General features: G+C 38.2%; 1 protein-coding gene across 1 annotated transcript in view; it reads left to right on the forward strand.

Moving 5' to 3' along the window:
• The window catches only part of KDM7A (lysine (K)-specific demethylase 7A), a 69781-nt gene that overhangs the window by 15095 nt on the left and 37358 nt on the right, over positions 1 to 17328 (forward strand). The window contains exons 2-6 of the mRNA XM_011995499.1: positions 2674 to 2759; positions 9586 to 9703; positions 13551 to 13711; positions 15614 to 15755; positions 16375 to 16561. Of these exons, the coding sequence (XP_011850889.1) occupies positions 2674 to 2759; positions 9586 to 9703; positions 13551 to 13711; positions 15614 to 15755; positions 16375 to 16561 (694 nt within the window). The remainder of the gene's footprint in view (positions 1 to 2673; positions 2760 to 9585; positions 9704 to 13550; positions 13712 to 15613; positions 15756 to 16374; positions 16562 to 17328) is intronic.

Consider the following 17328-nt stretch of genomic DNA (forward strand, 5'->3'; position numbering starts at 1 on the left):
AAATATGTGTATGTTTCTTTTTATTTTAACAAATATATATATATATATATATTTTTTTTTTTTTGACAGAGTCTCACTGTATCGCCCAGGCTAGAGTGCAGTGGTGTGATCTCAGTTCACTGCAACCTCCGCCTCCTGGGTTCAAGCGATTCTCCTGCCTCAGCCTCCCAAGTAGCTGGGATTACAGACATGCGGCAACATGTCTGGCTAATTTTTGTGTTTTTAGGAGAGGTAGGGTTTCGCCATGTTGGCCAGGCTGATCTCAAACGCCTGACCTCAAGTGATCTGCCCACCTTGGCCTCCAAGAGTGCTGGGATTACAGACATAAGCCACCCCGCCAGGCCAATATATCTTTTTTAAAATAAAAAGATACATGTATATAAGATGTTGATATAAAAGCTATATAAAAAGTGTCCAGGACCTTATATTGAAAAGTTTGTTCTTGCTGTATGCTCTTCCGTGCCCTCCTGTTACACACGAGTGCACACATATACATGGATCTGGTTTTGGGCACTGGCATCTGTTTCATATTGCCTTGATTCCTAGAGCTTTAGAATAAGTCTTGATACTTCGTAGAGTTTTAGGGTGGTGGGTTTGTTTTGTTTTTGTTTTTGTTTTCTGTGAATACTTTGCATATTCTTGGCCCTATGCATTTCCATATTAATTTTAGAACCAGTTTGTCAGGTTCTACTGATCTGGATTGGAATTAAATTGAATCTATAAATCACTTTGAGGAGAATTAATATCTTTACATGATTGAACCTCAAACCCATGGTCGTGATGTATATCTCCCTTTATTTAGGTTTTCTTTAAAGTCTCTCAGTAATATTTTATACTTTACCCTAAAGAAGCCTTGCATAGTTTTTGTTAAATTTATTCCAGTGTCCTTGACCTTTTTTTTTTTTTGAGATGGAGTCTCGCTCTGTCTCCCAGGCTGGAGTGCAGTGGCGCCATCTCCGCTCACTGCAAGCTCCGCCTCCCGGGTTCACGTCATTCTGCCTCAGCCTCCCGAGTAGCTGGGACTACAGGCACCCGCCACCACGCCGGGCTAATTTTTTGTATTTTTAGTAGAGATGGGGTTTCACCGTGTTAGTCAGGATGGTCTCGATCTCCTGACCTCATGATCTACCCATCTTGGCCTCCCAATGTACTTGACATTTTTGTGCAGTTGTACATGGTATGTTATTTCACTTTTTAGCTTTATATCGTTGGTATATGGAACTAGGTTTTTCTATATACTAATCTTTAGCAATCTTTTTCTCGATTCTTATGATTTCTCTATAGATTCTTTTGCATTTTCTGCTTGCGTAACCATAGCATTTGCAGATGACAGCTTTTTTTCTAATCCCTATACCTTTTAATTCTTTTCCTTATTTTACTGTACCAGTTCAATCCTCTAGCACAGTGTTCACCGGAAGTAGTAATAGGAGGTGTTCTTGTCTTTTTTTTTTTTTTTTTTTTTTTTTTGAGATGAAGTCTCACTCTGTCGCCTACTGCAACCTCTGCCGCCCAGGTTCAAGCAATTCTCCTGCCTCAGCCTCCCAAGTAGCTAGGATTACAGGTGCCTGCCATCATGCCCGGCTGATTTTTGTATTTTTAGTAGAGATGGGGTTTCACCATGTTGGCCAGGCTGATCTTGAACTCCTGATCTCATGATGCACCCGCCTTGGCCTCCCAAAGTGCTCCGATTACAGGCGTGAGCCAACACACCCAGCCGCTGTGTTCTTAATCTCAGAATGACTGCTTCATGTTATTTGCATAGGATATTTTAGAAGTATCCTTTTCCAGATTATGGAAGTATCCTCTAAGCTAGCTAAGAGGTTTTATTGTTTACTTTTTAATCCTACGTAAATGTTGAATTTTATCAAATACTTGTCCTGAATCTTTTTAAGTGGTCATATGATTTTTTTTTCCTTTAATCTAATAATGTGGTAAGTTTCACTGATTAAGATTTTTAGTGTTAAAAACCATCTTGTATTCCTGTGATAGACCCAACTTGGTATTTGCATCTTTACTCATAAATGAGGGTGACCTATAATTCTTTCCAAGTTTTGGTACCAAGAACTTATGCTGTCAGGAAATGAGTTAGGAAGCAAATCCTTTTTTGCTGCTCTCTGGAGTAAATTTGATATAACATTAGATTTATTTGTTCCTTGAATATTTGATAGAACTTGCATTTTTTAAGGTTTTTTGTCTATTCTTTTTGTAACTTCTTGAGGTAGATACGTAGCTTATTAATTTCAGCCTCTTTTTTTCTAACAGATGCATTTAGAGCTATATGTTTCTGTTTACAAGTTCTTCATCCCACAAGTTGTGTCATATTGTATTATCGTGGTTCACATTTTAATATATCTTTTGACTCATTTTATTGACATTTTATAACAGGTGATATTTACATAATGGGTGAGGATTTTATGACTTATTTTGTTGTTTCTGATGTCTCTACTGCTGCTAGGAGAGAATTACTTTGAGTATAATATATTCTCCCTCATGCTCACTTAGCAAGTTTGTAGAGAACAGAATAAAATTTATCTTTATATGTGTTTCTCTGCTCTACAAAAATGTGTTGGTGAGGCGGTTGTACATTTCTCAGCTAAATTCCATCCACTGTATTATAGTTAAGTGAATATTTTCAACTTACTTACATATTGATTTTGTTTTTCTTTGTCTTAGCTGTGTTGGAGTAGAAGAACATCATGCTGTTGACATTGACCTGTATCACTGTCCCAACTGTGCAGTTTTACACGGTTCCTCCTTGAGTAAGTACTAGATGCTTAAATAAAAAATGACATTTCAGAAAAATCGAGATTTCAAATTTACATGTACATGTTGATACTTTAATGATACTCTGACGAGTTATATTATACCCATCAAGAACTGTAGGGACAGATTTTGCTCAAGGTATTTAGGTTGTTGTTTTTGTCTCATTAAGTCAAAAGATTAAGGGGGAGAATGTACTGTCAGTCTTAATTGCCAGTGCAGAGTCCCCAAACTCAACTACATAGTTTGATGCCTTTCAATTTGAGAAGTGTGGTAAAGTAAAATTTTTCTGTTTCTGGAATCTGATTTCGCTTGTTTTGCTCTCTTCACAAATAGAAGATCTTCAGTAGTATTTTGGGAGAGTATGCAGAATAAGACTTTAATACACTCATATGCCTTATATTTTAAGAAGAAAATGAGAGCGTTGATAAGCTAAAATATTACTTATATTTTCTGAATTTGGTTGCTATATTGAGTATGACCTGGAGTCCTGCCCAGCCATCCTCTCTGCCTGAAACCCCTTTCTGAGATCTGAGGAAGTAGAGATACAAGGACACACCAGACCGTATTTCTGACCACACTCTTGTTTCTAAGAAGGGAGAGCAAAGCCAGGGAACCCTCAGGCATCTTTTGGAGTGGACCAACATCACACCTAAAATGATATGTATTTTCAGCTTTTTACAGATGCTTCAGAATCTTTTACAGATGCTTCAGAAGAATACATTGAAATATTGCTATTGTGCAAATATGAGAGAAAAAGGCTTGGATTATGTTATAATTTTTTTTTTTTTTAAATTTGAGACAGGGTGTTGCTGTGTCACCTATGCTGGAGTGCAGTGTTGCTATCATAGCTAACTGCAGCCTTGACTCCCTGGGCTTAAGTGATCCTCCTGCCTCAACCTCTGGAGTAGCTGGGACCACAGGCATGCTTCACCATGCGCAGTTAATTTTTTGATATTTTGTAAAGACAAGGTCTCACTTTGTTGCCCAGGCTGGTCTCGAACTCTGCCTCAGACTCTCAGAAGTGCTGTGATTACAGGCATGAACCACCACACCTGGCCTTTAATAACTATTTTGACATTTTAGGCTGCAGACTAGCACTTTTGTATTCACAGAATTAAAGGGAAGACTATAGGCTTTGTCATTTTAAAACCTTTGCCTGAACATACCTTGATATACACACTTGGTGGGTTGGTTTTAGGTAACTTACATGACCTCTTTATTTTACATGCAGCTTTTTCCCTAGTACTTTTTTCCAATAGAGTAGACATTTATATAGAGTTATATTTTTTCAAAAGAGACTTACTGGCAACTGACTGCTCATTTGTTTTGTTAGAAATATTAGTAATGTTTCTAATGTCTTTGGAAGATACTTTAAAAATTTAAGCTAATTGAATACATTAAAGTATTTCCTTTTAAAATAGAGGCTATTCCTTTTGTTAAGTATACAGCATAAAACTTGAGGTTAGCAGATTGGTAGAACTGTTACATGTGTAATTGACTAGTTTATTGTCATAAATGTTTTTAAATGATCTTTCTCTGGCTAGCACTGAGTATGTGATATATAACTTGTAATAATTGTTGACTGGGAGTAACTCTTGGAGAAAGTAAATAAATAATATGGTGTTGTTATCTCAAGGGAGACTTAACTAAAATTTATAGCAGTTTTAGTTTAGAATTTAAGTATATAGTCCCAAAATGAAATAATTTGAATTTAACCTGTGTGAAATATTAAGTTACTATGAGGCAGAATAATGTGATACACTGCATTATTTATTTTTCCTATATGATTTAATTTTGTAAAAAACGTGTTATACTCACTAAATTGATTACACAATCCATAATGGATCGCGACTTCACTGTGAATAATTATGCTTCAGAGAGAAGTTTGCCTATGCTTCTCATCCCTGAAGAACGTAAGACCAGGCATTGGCTATCTTCTGGGCAGACGTCCAACTCTGAGTACTTGCAGGGAAAATGCCCAAAATCCAGTCATCTGTTTTATCTTGATTTAAGGCTCACCTTCCCTCCTCCTCCACTTCTACTGGCAACTTGGTTAATCCCTTTTGATCCCTTTCCCTCTGCTATTAAGCCTTTTTTTTTTTAATTCATTTTTTAATTTTTTGAGACGGAGTCTTGCTCTGTCGCCCAGGCTGGAGTGCAGTAGCGCAGTCTTGGCTCACTGCAACCTCTGCCTCACAGGTTCAAGCAATTCTTCTGCCTCAGCCTCCCGAGTAGCTGGGATTACAGGTGTGTGCCACCATGCCCGGCTAATTTTTGTATTTTTAGTAGAGATGGAGTTTCACCGTGTTGGCCAGGCTAGTCTCGCCTCGGGCTCTCAAAGTGCTGAGATTACAGGCGTGAGCCACTGCGCCAGGCCTATTAAGCCTGTCTTACTTGCTACCTGGGTTTCCTGTTGGTTTCAGAGATCCCCAGGAGTCCTTATTATTGATACCATTTAGCCAGTATAATAACTACTTAATATGGTGAATTTAGACTTGACCCGCTTAATGGGAATGAAGAACTCTATTTGAGGGCAGGTATCAAAAAACAGCCAAATAACTTAAATATATATTCTCTATCTTCTTTAGGCACATGCAATCCAAACACAAAATTTTCTCCTTTCCCTTTAACCGTTACTAAAATATTCCTTCACTAGCCTCCTTCCTTGAAGAAATTCAGTCAGCTATTATACAGTGGCTGATTTTATGATTAGCATGTTGGCCCAATAGGACAATTGTATTCTTCTGTTAACCTCCTCCAAGTGAGCACATTTAAAAGGAAATGATAGTGATTGGCAGCTTATTATATGGTAGGCACTATAGTGGGTAAGTAAGTACTTGACCTGTGTTGTCTTCTTCGATATTTATAACAACTCCGTGTGAGAAATGAGAAAAATGATCTAGCTAGCCCTTTTATGTAGCTATTTGGCAGAGTTGGAGTTTGAATCCCTAGCCATCTAATTCCAAAGCTGATGCACTTCACTGATTAATCTCTTCTGCAAAAATGAAAATTAACTACTGGGGTTGCTGAGGTAGGAGGATTGCTTGAGCCCAGGAACTCGAGGCTGCAGTGAACTGTGATTGCGCCACTGTACTCCAGCCTGGGTGACAGAGGGAGACCCTGTCTTAAAAAAGAAAGAAAATTTTAAAATGCAGTATCATACTTTACCTATCAAAAGGACTGCTTTAAAAAAAAAAAAAAGTACTTATGCCCATTGTTTACCCAGGGGTATGAAATACGGTTCTTGTATAATACTGGTAAGGAAAGTAAGTTACTAGTACCACTTTTTTGGAAGCAGTTTTGTAATATGTAGCAATTATCTTTAAAATGTTGATCTTTCTTCTAGCATTTCTTAGAATTTATTCTGAGGAATTAATCAGGGAAACATATACAAACATGAATCTCAACTTTGAAGAAAGATTCAGAATGAACTAAGTGCTTAAGAATCAAAAAAATGATTATAATATGGTATAGCTACGTCTTAAAATTGTAGTCTGTTTTAAATATTTAATAAGGAGAAAATGCTTGTGATATAATAAGAAAGATAAGCAGGATAAACATTGTGATCCCAGTTGAAGATAAAATGGAGTTATGGGCTGGGCTTGGTGGCTCACACCCGTAGTACCAGCACTTTGGGAGGCCAAGGTGGGTGGATCACAAGGTCAGGAGATTGAGACCATCCTGGCCAACATGGTGAAACCCCATCTCTACTAAAATACAAAAAAAACACTAAAAGCCGAGTGTGGTGGTGCACGCCTGTAGTCCCAGCTACTAGGGAGGCTGAGGCACGGGAATTGCTTGAACCTGGGAGGCAGAGGTTTCTATGAGCCGAGATCGTGCCACTGTCCTCCAGCCTGGCAACAGGGTAAGACTCCATCTCAAAAAAAAAAAAAAAAAAAAAAAAGAAATGGAGTTGTGTATCTATATATAGCTGAAAAAAATCTGGAATTAAATACACTCAAATTTTAGGAGTGATTTTAAATGAGAAAAAATAACATGCAAAGGATGCCTTAATGGAATTTCCTAGGAAGTTTGCTTTATGATTCTAAATTTTTCTTGTGAGTTTTTTGGTTTTTTTGGGTTTTTTTAGTGGAACTTGACCTCTTCCATATTGAAGATTTGGCTGCCATAAGTTACTTGGGAATCTTGTTTTAGACTCTTAGATAGGAATAAGCCTGATTTCCACCTTTATTAATTATTGTGACTTCTTATCCACGTGAGGACCCAATGTTTTTGTATTACTATGATCTTTGTAAGGCAAGAAAGGTTTAAAATAACTTGGAATCATAAAGTTGTTTTCCCCAAAACATTATTGTTACGAAAATGTTCAAACATATAGGAAAAATTGGATGAATTTTATAGCAAGCACCTATAAGCCTTATCATCTAGATTCTACTGTTATTAACATTTTCATTATATGCTTTACCACATGTCTATCCATGTAACTGTTCTGTCTACCCATCTTATTTTTTTGGATGCATTTCTAAATAAATTGCAGACGTCAGTACATTTTCCAGAATCATAGAGGTTTTAGGCTTAAGAGTAATTTTCAAGCTTAAAAAAAAAATTAAAACTGAAATTGTACATTGATAGAACGCACAAGAGCTGTAGGTAGTGCCAGTCTGCTGGAAAGAGGAATGAGGTCCAGAGATTAACCCTTGGCTTTTTCTCCATCGCCCCTTTGTGAAGGGTTCTTCCACACAGTTTGAAAATTAGCAGTTTAATCCACCGCTTAATTCCTACATTGAGGAATCTGGATCCAGCGGTGTTAAGTGACCTGCCCAAGGTTGCAGAGAAAGCTATTGGCTGAACTAGGAATCAAATCCAAGTCTTCTGATTTCGATTGCTGTGACTACTCAAGGTCATAGCCTTCCAGAGCTGTAGAATTACAGGGTCTTAGCATTGGAATGAATGAAGTTATTTATTTTGTCATCCTACCCGTCTTTCTTTAATTATGACTCAGTCACCTGCTCTTCTTTATGTCAGTATAACTGTGCTTATTTGGGGATAAGTCTTCACATGAAAGAGGGAGGAATGATGCTATTAGAATAGATTTCTGATGTGAGATAAAGGCCCTGTCCTGAGAAGATGATTTGGATTATCTGGATAATCATTAGGACCTAATGTTCTGATGAAAATCATAATTGTATATAATTTGGAAATTGTATAGTATCTGTAAGTGTGGACATTATAAAAGGCTCCATCTGCTGATTTGAATTCCTTGCTTTAATTTTAAATATTTTGAAATAAAAAGAGTAGGTTTTAAAAATCCACAGTTAATTGTCTGTAATTGCAGCATTACATTAAGCAAAATTCTCAGGCCTGGAAATGCATTAAAAACTTGAGTGTTTTCAACCCCTCCATCCTCAGGATAAAACACTAAGGCTCGGGGCTGGTTGCAGAGCAGCCTTAGGACCCTGGGACCAAGGGGCAGACCCTGCCCAAGGATGCAGGCCTAAGCCGGGCCTCACACTCACAGTGTAAATGTCTCTCTGGCCACCATGTGTTACATGTACCTGTGTATATATGTGGGGAGGCTGTGCACACGAGCGAGGGGTGAGTGGCCGTGGCTGTGGGCAGCATCCACACGGTTAGCCATGCATGCACTTTGTGGCCCCTTTGCAAGGGGCGGAGGGTACTGGAAGTGGGAGGGGGCAAGGTCTGCTATCAGGAGTTACTGTAAAAACAAGAACTGGAAGCTGGTGTTTCTGGTACTGGGTAAAATTATTCTACCTCTGGGGATAAGGATCCACATTCGCTGTATTACGATGGGCTCTTTCACCCCACTCCTAGTCCCCTGGGCGTGGGAGCAAAATTGTGATCTTTCCTAGGAGTTTGAATGCCCCATATTTGTGTCCTCGCCAGCTCTTTGGCCACCTTTCAAGCCCTGGTGTTCAAGCTCAGAGAGGATGAAGGGGCATCTGGAGGGTCCACGAGATGGGGCCCTCACCAAACGCCTTGGCCGCCGGCCGGCAGCCCTCTGTGATGTGTGTGCAGAGTGAACAGAGGACTCAGGTTTCGGAGGAGCTAGTGCAGAGCACCCTCATCCTGTAGAGTTCATGCACTCCCCATCCGTGCTACCTACCTCCCCATTTCTGTTTCGGTTTTAAGACAATGAAGCAGCATTCACTGGGTGTAACATGAAGGGATAAAAACGAAGGAGAAAGAGTGTTGGGGATGGGATGTCTAAGGCAGGAGTTGACATCAGGCAACCAAAGAAATGAGTTTTGGGGAGGGACACAACTCCCATCCCAGTTTCCTTCCCATGGCTGCATGTTAAGATGGATGCATGGAGAGACCATCTGCCTGGCTCCCTGTCTTAATTCTCCACGCAGCCTGGTGACGGCAGGCCTGGGTTTGGATTTCAGAATCCGAGCTCCGGGCTCCACTCATGTGGCAGCAAGACCGCTTTGTTCCAGCGTTTAGAAACACACCTGTATTTTATTCTCAACCATGGGAGCACTCGCTGCACTGGTGGGAGGTGGTTGGGAAAGTTACAGGAAAACCTTTGTCTTCCATCCTTCCGACCCATGGTGGAAATTCACGCCATGGATTTTTAATGGATCTTTTGTTCTAGGCAGCTGGGAATAGACATGGTACTTACCTTAGAGTTTTCCAATTTATCTCAATTTTATATGGCTTGTGATTCATTTTCTTAATCCAAATATATATAAACGTGTGTGGTCTTAAAAACAAAAAAAACTCGAGTGTTTTTAATGTATTTACAATTGTTATTTCTGATTATGTTGGATATAATGATTAGAAAGCATATAGTATCACCAGTTACCAAAATCATTTTTTTAAAATCTTTTAAAAATCCAGTGAAAAAGAGGAGGAACTGGCACAGGCATGACTACACAGAAATTGATGATGGTTCCAAACCAGTGCAAGCTGGAACTAGAACTTTCATTAAGGAATTACGCTCTCGAGTCTTCCCAAGGTATGGAAACTTACTCTGATAAAAGAAAACGTAAGAATGTAAGAATGTCGTCTCATAGAGTGGCATTACGTAAAGGCAATGTTTTCAAACTTAGGCTGCAACCCATTATTGTCCTCAGCCACCTTTTCACCTTTTTACTTCCTTAATGAAATGGAAAAGTATCAGTACATTCCAAGTAATAGGTGGAAGTAAGTAAGCATATTTTCTTGAAACTTTTGTTACATGTATATGCACAGTGGGTCACCCTATAAAAACATTTAGGTGTGGGCCACAGTCCAAAAAGTTTGAAATACGCTAACCTGAGGGAGTTGTTCCCAGTACTTGGTTCCTTATGATATGCAGCTGCTGCCTGTTTTTTTTTCTTTTGCCTCACCTTCTCCTGTTTTCCCAACTCTGCTTTTTCTCCATTGCTTTTATATGCATCTTTGCCCTAGGTCCACCAGAAGCACACACAACCACTGCAGGAGTGGGCTTTTTGATTTTTAAAAAAATAATGGAATATATTTGAGTTGTCTGGCTCAAAGAGAGTCGAAAGCATTATAAAGCATTTAATCATGCTAATTTGGATCATTTCCTACTCACTGCCTGACATCTATTTCAAGTGATAATGCTTAATAGACTTTTACACAAGATCATAGCCAGGCTTGTTAAAGAGGGGAAGCACAATTTAAATTTAAATCACAGTATCACATGCAGCTTATTATGGAATTATTTCAGATCCTGAAATGATAAAACCCCTGCTATTTCTCCTTAGTCTTTAGAATTCCTCTCTAGCCCCCTGCCCCTTAATCCTTACACAGAAACATAATGATAAGCATCATTGGCTTATTTAAAATGTAGTGTTTCCATATGATTTTTGTGGTGTTAAATACCCTATTCTCAAATATTCTTTTTTATCAGTTTCCAAGTTGTAGGAGAAATGTTCGCATGTTTTCTTTTTTATTGGCTCATGCTTGATTGGTTTGGCACCTAGGCCCAAAGTTTTCAGTCTGGTTCTGTTGGTGGGCCTACGAGAGGTTTGTGAGCTCCCTAAAATGAATGGTATGTATAATTTAGTGTCAGTTGGGAGCGTCCATTTCTCAGGGAGAGGAGCTATAGCTTTCTTTTTTTTCCAAATAGGTTTCTGACACAAAAATGTAGTGTTAGAAACACTGGCCTAATAATTTATGTGACTTTACTGCCAGTGACCACAAATGAGAACAGGTTATAGAGATGATCACAAATGTCCAAAATGTAATTACCATTAGTTCGGGATCTTTGGGTTTTAATGCCATAAAGCTTTATAGCATTTCAAACCATAGTAGAATAGCAATAATTGTTAAATTACACATACTCAATATGATTAACACAGAAGCGTATAAAGTGAATGAGTTATCTTTCCCCTCCCCTATTTTAAGACTTAGTGTAAGTTTTTTGAGACCCTTTTCTACATAAAAACATTAAAACATTTGTGTATATGGATGTATGGATATATATAATGTTCTTAAAATGGGATTATGTTATGCATAGTGTTGTACAATTTGCCTTTTTTACTCTTATATTTCATAGATACCCTTCCATACCTATGCATAGATTTACCTCACTTCCTAAATGCTGTGTAGTAGGCAGTAATCTATAGGTACCATAATTTGCTTAACCATCCCCATATGATATATGTTTAGTTTGTCTCCAGATTTTCCTCTTGCAAAAAATGTACCTACATTTTAAACACTTGTCATTATATATGTTTGATCAAAAGAGGAAGTAGAACACCAAACATTTGAGATCAGGGAATACAAGTGATTTAAAATTCTTCTTTAGATTGAAGTTGAAGGAATTATTTAATCCTCAGAGGTTGGGGGAAGGAGGGACAGTTGTGGATGCTTATTGGGGAAACTGAGAGGTAATACAGAGCTCCAGTTTAGTAGATGAGTCAAGTGAAGAAGAACAAGAATATCTAGGAGAGGACTCTTAGTTTTCTTAGGCCTCAGACTTGCCGTTGCCTTATGGAGAGGATTGGAAGATCGGAGCCCAGTAATTCGGAGAACCAGCATCTGCTTTTTCTCCTGTCTTCTTGCCAGCTAGGCAGCAGGTGACATCAGATAGTTAAGATCTGATTGTAGAAGTGGAGACTATTGTGTTTTAACCTTTAAGGCAAGTGTCACACTTAGTTTTGAATGTATAGCAGCTATATCCTGCGAGCAATTGGGAGGTAAAAACTGGAATGCCCCATTGGAAGAGATCTGGTGGGCAAAGGGACAAACTACACTTATGTTAATGTAATGCCTGTAATCTGTTGGTCATCAGAGAGGGCAACTGGAGATCCAACCATTCTTGGCTTAAAGTTACTACCTGGTATTAAGACTTACTAGGCCCAGTGCGGTGGCTCACACCTGTATTCCCAGTACTTTGGGAGGCCAAGGTGGGCGGATCACAAGGTCAGAAGATGAAGACCATCCTGGCTAACACAGTGAAACCCATCTCTACTAAAAATACAAAAAATTAGCTGGTCGTGGTGGCAGGCACCTGTAGTCCCAGCTACTCGGGAGGCTGAGGCAGGAGAATGTCCTGAACCCAGGAGGCGGAGCTTGCAATGAGCTGAGATCGTGCCACCGCACTCCAGCCTAGGCAACAGAGCGAGACTCCAGCTCAAAAAAAAGACTTACTAAATACTGGTTGTAACGGATCATTTAAATCGGTAGTTTTCAATGGGAGCGTTTTGGACACTTGTCTCTGGGCAGGGACCAGGGATGCTAGTCATCTTCCAGTATGCAGAATAAGAATTAATTGTTCTGTGTTCCATTAGACTTTAGATAGTTGTATAGAATTTTATAGTCAGATAAAATCTGACTAGTTTTTGTTTTTATTTATTTATGTATTTATTTATTTTTGAGATGGAGTTTTGCTCTTGTCACACAGGCTGGAGTGCAGTGGCGCAATCTCCGTCTCCCAGGTTCAAGCGATTCTTCTGCCTCAGCCTCCCAAGTAGCTGGGATTACAGATGCCCACCACCACACCCAGCTAATTTTTGTATTTTTAGTAGAGACGAGGTTTCACCATGTTGGTCAGGCTGGTCTCGAACTCCTGATCTCAGGTGATCCACTCACCTCAGCCTCCCAAAGTGCTGGAAATTACAGACGTGAGCCACCGCGTCTGGCCTGACTAGTTTTTATTCTAATGCACACTCTACCTTTTGTTCTCCCAAATTTCTACACAGCCTGTATCAAGTGGCTTCTGGTGTTTCTACTTAACTTAAATCTAACCATTCATTACAACTAGTTGTAAGCATCCTATTATTTTATTATGTCTTCTAGTGTAGTTTACATACTGAAATACAGGTTGAGTATTCCTTATCCAAAATGCTAAGGAACAGAAGTGTTTCAGAAACGATTTCAGACTCTTTTTTTTTTTTTTGGATTTTGGAACATTTGCATTATACTTAGCAACTGAGCATCCCTAATCTGAAAATCTGAAATGCTCCAATAAGCACTTCCTTTGAGCATCGTATCAACACTCAAAACATTTTGGATTTTGGAGCATTTTAGAGTTTGTATTTTTGGATTAGGGATACTCAACTCGTCCATATTTTACTATAAACTAGGTTGGGTTTTTCTTTTTGCATTTAGAGCACTTTATATATATTTCTAATTATATGTATTGAATTATGTATATTACATTATAAATTTTAGTTTAGGATAGCAAAGGGAGATTTATAAAACATTTGTCATTAAAAGAAGAATGAGATATGATAGGTTAAGATCCAGTGATATAGATAATCCAGTATATGAATTAACCCATCACCACAGTATTTTTTTTAAACTGAACTTACCAATAAAAATGACATTTTTATTCTTATGTTTTTCCTTAGTGCCGATGAAATAATTGTAAAGATGCATGGCAGCCAGCTGACACAAAGATATCTGGAGAAACATGGATTTGATGTCCCTATTATGGTCCCTAAATTAGATGATCTAGGACTCAGGCTCCCTCCACCTACATTTTCTGTGATGGATGTGGAACGTTATGTAGGTACGAACTTTATTTCTTTAAGTACCTGGGAAAACGTGGTAAAAGTAAAAATGATAGTCCTGGTAATATTAAAGGTTAAATGAAGAAATGTCAATTTAGTTTAGTTTTCTGCTCAGAAAAATGAGACTCAGTATCATCTATATTGAAAACTAATTTTTCTCAGCAGACCTACAGCTGCCAGAAAAACAGAATGACACATTTTGCTTGTTCTATTTACTCAGCCTCATCCTGCTGCTTTCTTTTGTGCCATTAAGTTTTCTGATACTTGCTTAGGGAAAATCATTACTGAGGGATAGATATAGATACCAGGAAGAAGATATTGGAACATTTGATTGATTGTAGGCATCTGTAGAATACAGGTGCAAAATTCCCAGATCCCAGTATACCAGCTGCACAGTTAGTCCTCTATAGTCTGCTTTGTGACCTGCTGTTGCTTCGAGGAAAGGTGGTAAAAAGAGCAGATCATTTTCAATCCTGTTTTTATAGTAATGACTTGGTGAATATTGCCATTTAATGATGTCTGGACTTAATTTGTGATTTTGAAAATTTCCCAAAGAAACAGAAAGACATGAGAAATAAAGGGGGAAACCCTTTACTCCTTGCCACATTGTTGACATTTTCAGTCATTTCATTCATTCTCATCATATTTATAGATAAAGCTGACTATATGTAGATGTTACTCCTTGTCAGCAGTAGATTAGATCCCAAATCTATTTTGACTCAAAATTGTATATTTACTACATTATCTCCTCAGCATGGAATATCTAAGAACTTGTCCCTTTATTGAGCCATTGGTTAACAATTCTCATAGATTATTGTTTCACTGAGGAAATCTATCTAAATATTATAACTTCACATTCAGCTAAATTTGAGTATTTGACAAGTAAGAGGACGGGGCTAAGGATTAACCTGAACCTATTTGCATAGATAACAACTGTAAAACAAATAGCTAGTGTAATACATGTGCAGGAAAAAAATGCTCAAACTGCTTGATAGCTAACTTTTTGGTACTGCAGAGCACTTCAGTTAAATACTATGAACAGAACTGTGTTACTTCCTGAAGATAAAGAAGTCTATAAGGCAAGACTTTCTAAACCTATATGAAGTTGCATTAAAGTAAGAAAATGGCATTTATTTGCTTTTTTATTTCAAGTTGGTTAAGTATTACCATATTTTGAATTCTACTTTATCCCATAGTCCATTGTCAAACTATTTGTGCCTCCTAGTGTAGCAGTGCAGTGGTCTGTAAACATTACCTCATGGATTTATATGAAAACTATAAACTAATCACAATTTGGAACTCAGGCCTTCGGACACTGGTACTAATGTGAACTGATTTTTGCTTCCCAATCACTAATTTTTTCTTGAAGGAGAATATTAGAAGACAATACCAGGAGGGCAGAAAATATCCTGGTCAACTTGCATGCTAATTCCCCAATGAGTCATGTGTTTTTTTTGAAATGATAGCCTTAGAATATTTTAAGTGTTACAAAAGTGAAAGGGAAAAGTCAATCTCCCCACTTTATGCCTGAGAAAACTGAAATCCAGAAAATGTTGCACAATTTCTACATGCCAATGTAATGTATTTTTTGTCATTATGAGCTGTACACCAAGATATCATTGCTATACAGAAAGCTTTATAAGCCGTATACATTTTTATGTTTGGTGTAAATTATGCAACTCTGTCTCACTGCTTTCCTTTTCCTCTGAAAAATTGTCCCTTTTTTCCTGAAAGGTCCAATTGAACTTGGGAAATTAAGAGTATAGGGAAAATCTTTGTCTAGACTACATAGTTTTATACTTGGTTTAAATATCATACTAAGTTAAGATATTTTTTGATTAGGGCATCTGCTGATGTAACTCTTAAAAGTCCAATAAGAAGACTGTAATTTTTCTCTGCAGGTGGTGACAAAGTGATAGATGTCATTGATGTGGCGAGACAGGCAGACAGCAAGATGACACTTCACAATTATGTTAAATACTTCATGAATCCTAACAGACCAAAAGTGTTAAATGTGATCAGCCTTGAATTTTCAGATACAAAGTGAGTAGTTCTCGGCATTTTGGTTTAGCATTCTGAGTGTTAGCTAAATGTAATTTAATGATGTATTTATTTTAGGAAGAAACATAGTTGTGACTTCTAACGTTGTCCAGTGGTAGCAGTGTTATAAATTTTGCATTGGGACGCTCAGAGATGTTTAGAAATAAGATGTATTTTAAATTTGTAGCTGGGCACGGTGGCTTATGTCTGTAATCCCAGCGTTTTGGGAGGCCAAGGTGGGTGGATTGCTTGATGCCAGGAGTTCAAAACCAGCCTGGCCAACATGGTGTAACCCCCTCTCTACTAAAAATACAAAAATCAACTGGGTGTGATGGCACATGCCTGTAATCCCAGCTACTCAGAGAGGCTGAGGCACAAGAATCTCTTGAACTTGGCAGGACAGAGTTTGCAGTGAGCCGAGATCACGCCATCGCACTCCAGCCTAGGCAACAGAGCAAGATTGAGTCTCAAAAACAAAAAACATGTATTTTAAACTTTTAAGTGTTGTTGTTAACCTAAAGTTCCATTTAATTATTTGGTTTGGGAATAGATGGGAGAAGCAGTTTTTAAGAATTTTTAATTTGCATGATGTGGGTATGTGTGTGTGTTTCTTTTTTAAAAGGATGTCTGAATTGGTGGAGGTCCCTGATATAGCCAAAAAACTTTCCTGGGTAGAAAATTATTGGCCAGATGATTCAGTCTTTCCCAAGCCGTTTGTTCAGAAATATTGCTTAATGGGAGTTCAAGACAGCTATACAGATTTCCACATTGACTTCGGTGGAACTTCAGTCTGGTACCATGTCCTCTGGGTAAGATTGGGGTATTTTTTGTTCTCTCACTGACAAACAGATAGCCCTAGTTTTTCAGTGGTATAGTCATTTCTTATAAATGTTACTTGTAAAAGGGGAAGTGGTTTTTTTTTTTTTTTTTTTTTTTTTACTTTTTAACCAGGAACTCTCACTTTGCCTTTAAACGTACGATTTTTTAAAAAAATCTCAAATAATGGAAGAGCCTTGACTTCTAAATTTGTATTAGACTTACTTTCTGCCCTCATCTTTTAAGTTGGTTTCTTTTAGGCTTTTGTCTCTTTTTGATTCTTTTCCCCCTAGTTAATTATCCTTTAATCCCTGAGTTAAACATCTATGAAGGAGCAAAATTACAGTAATAATTGCTTCTGGCCTTAATGTTGGGCTAGGATAGCTTGTTGGATAAGTCAGGAATGCCATAAAAATACCAGTTCTTGGCTGGGTGTGGTGGCTTACACCCGTAATCCCAGCACTTTGAGAGCAGGCCAACCCGGGAAAATTATTTGAGCCCAAGAGTTCAAGACCAGCCTGAGCAACATAGTGAGACCCTGTCTCTAAAAATAAAAATAAAAAAAGTAGCCAGGCATGATGGCTCATCCCTGTAGTCACAGCTACTCAAGAGGCTAAGGCAGGAGGATCACTTGAGCCCAGGAAGTTGAGGCCGCAGTGCGCTGTGATTGCACCACTGTACTCCAGCCTGGGCAACAGAATGAGACTCTATCTCAAAAAACCGAACAAACAAAAAACCAGTTCTTTTCAATTTATATTCA

This window comes from Mandrillus leucophaeus, unplaced genomic scaffold (assembly GCF_000951045.1).
Source record: "Mandrillus leucophaeus isolate KB7577 unplaced genomic scaffold, Mleu.le_1.0 Scaffold49, whole genome shotgun sequence".
Classification (NCBI taxonomy): domain Eukaryota; kingdom Metazoa; phylum Chordata; class Mammalia; order Primates; family Cercopithecidae; genus Mandrillus; species Mandrillus leucophaeus.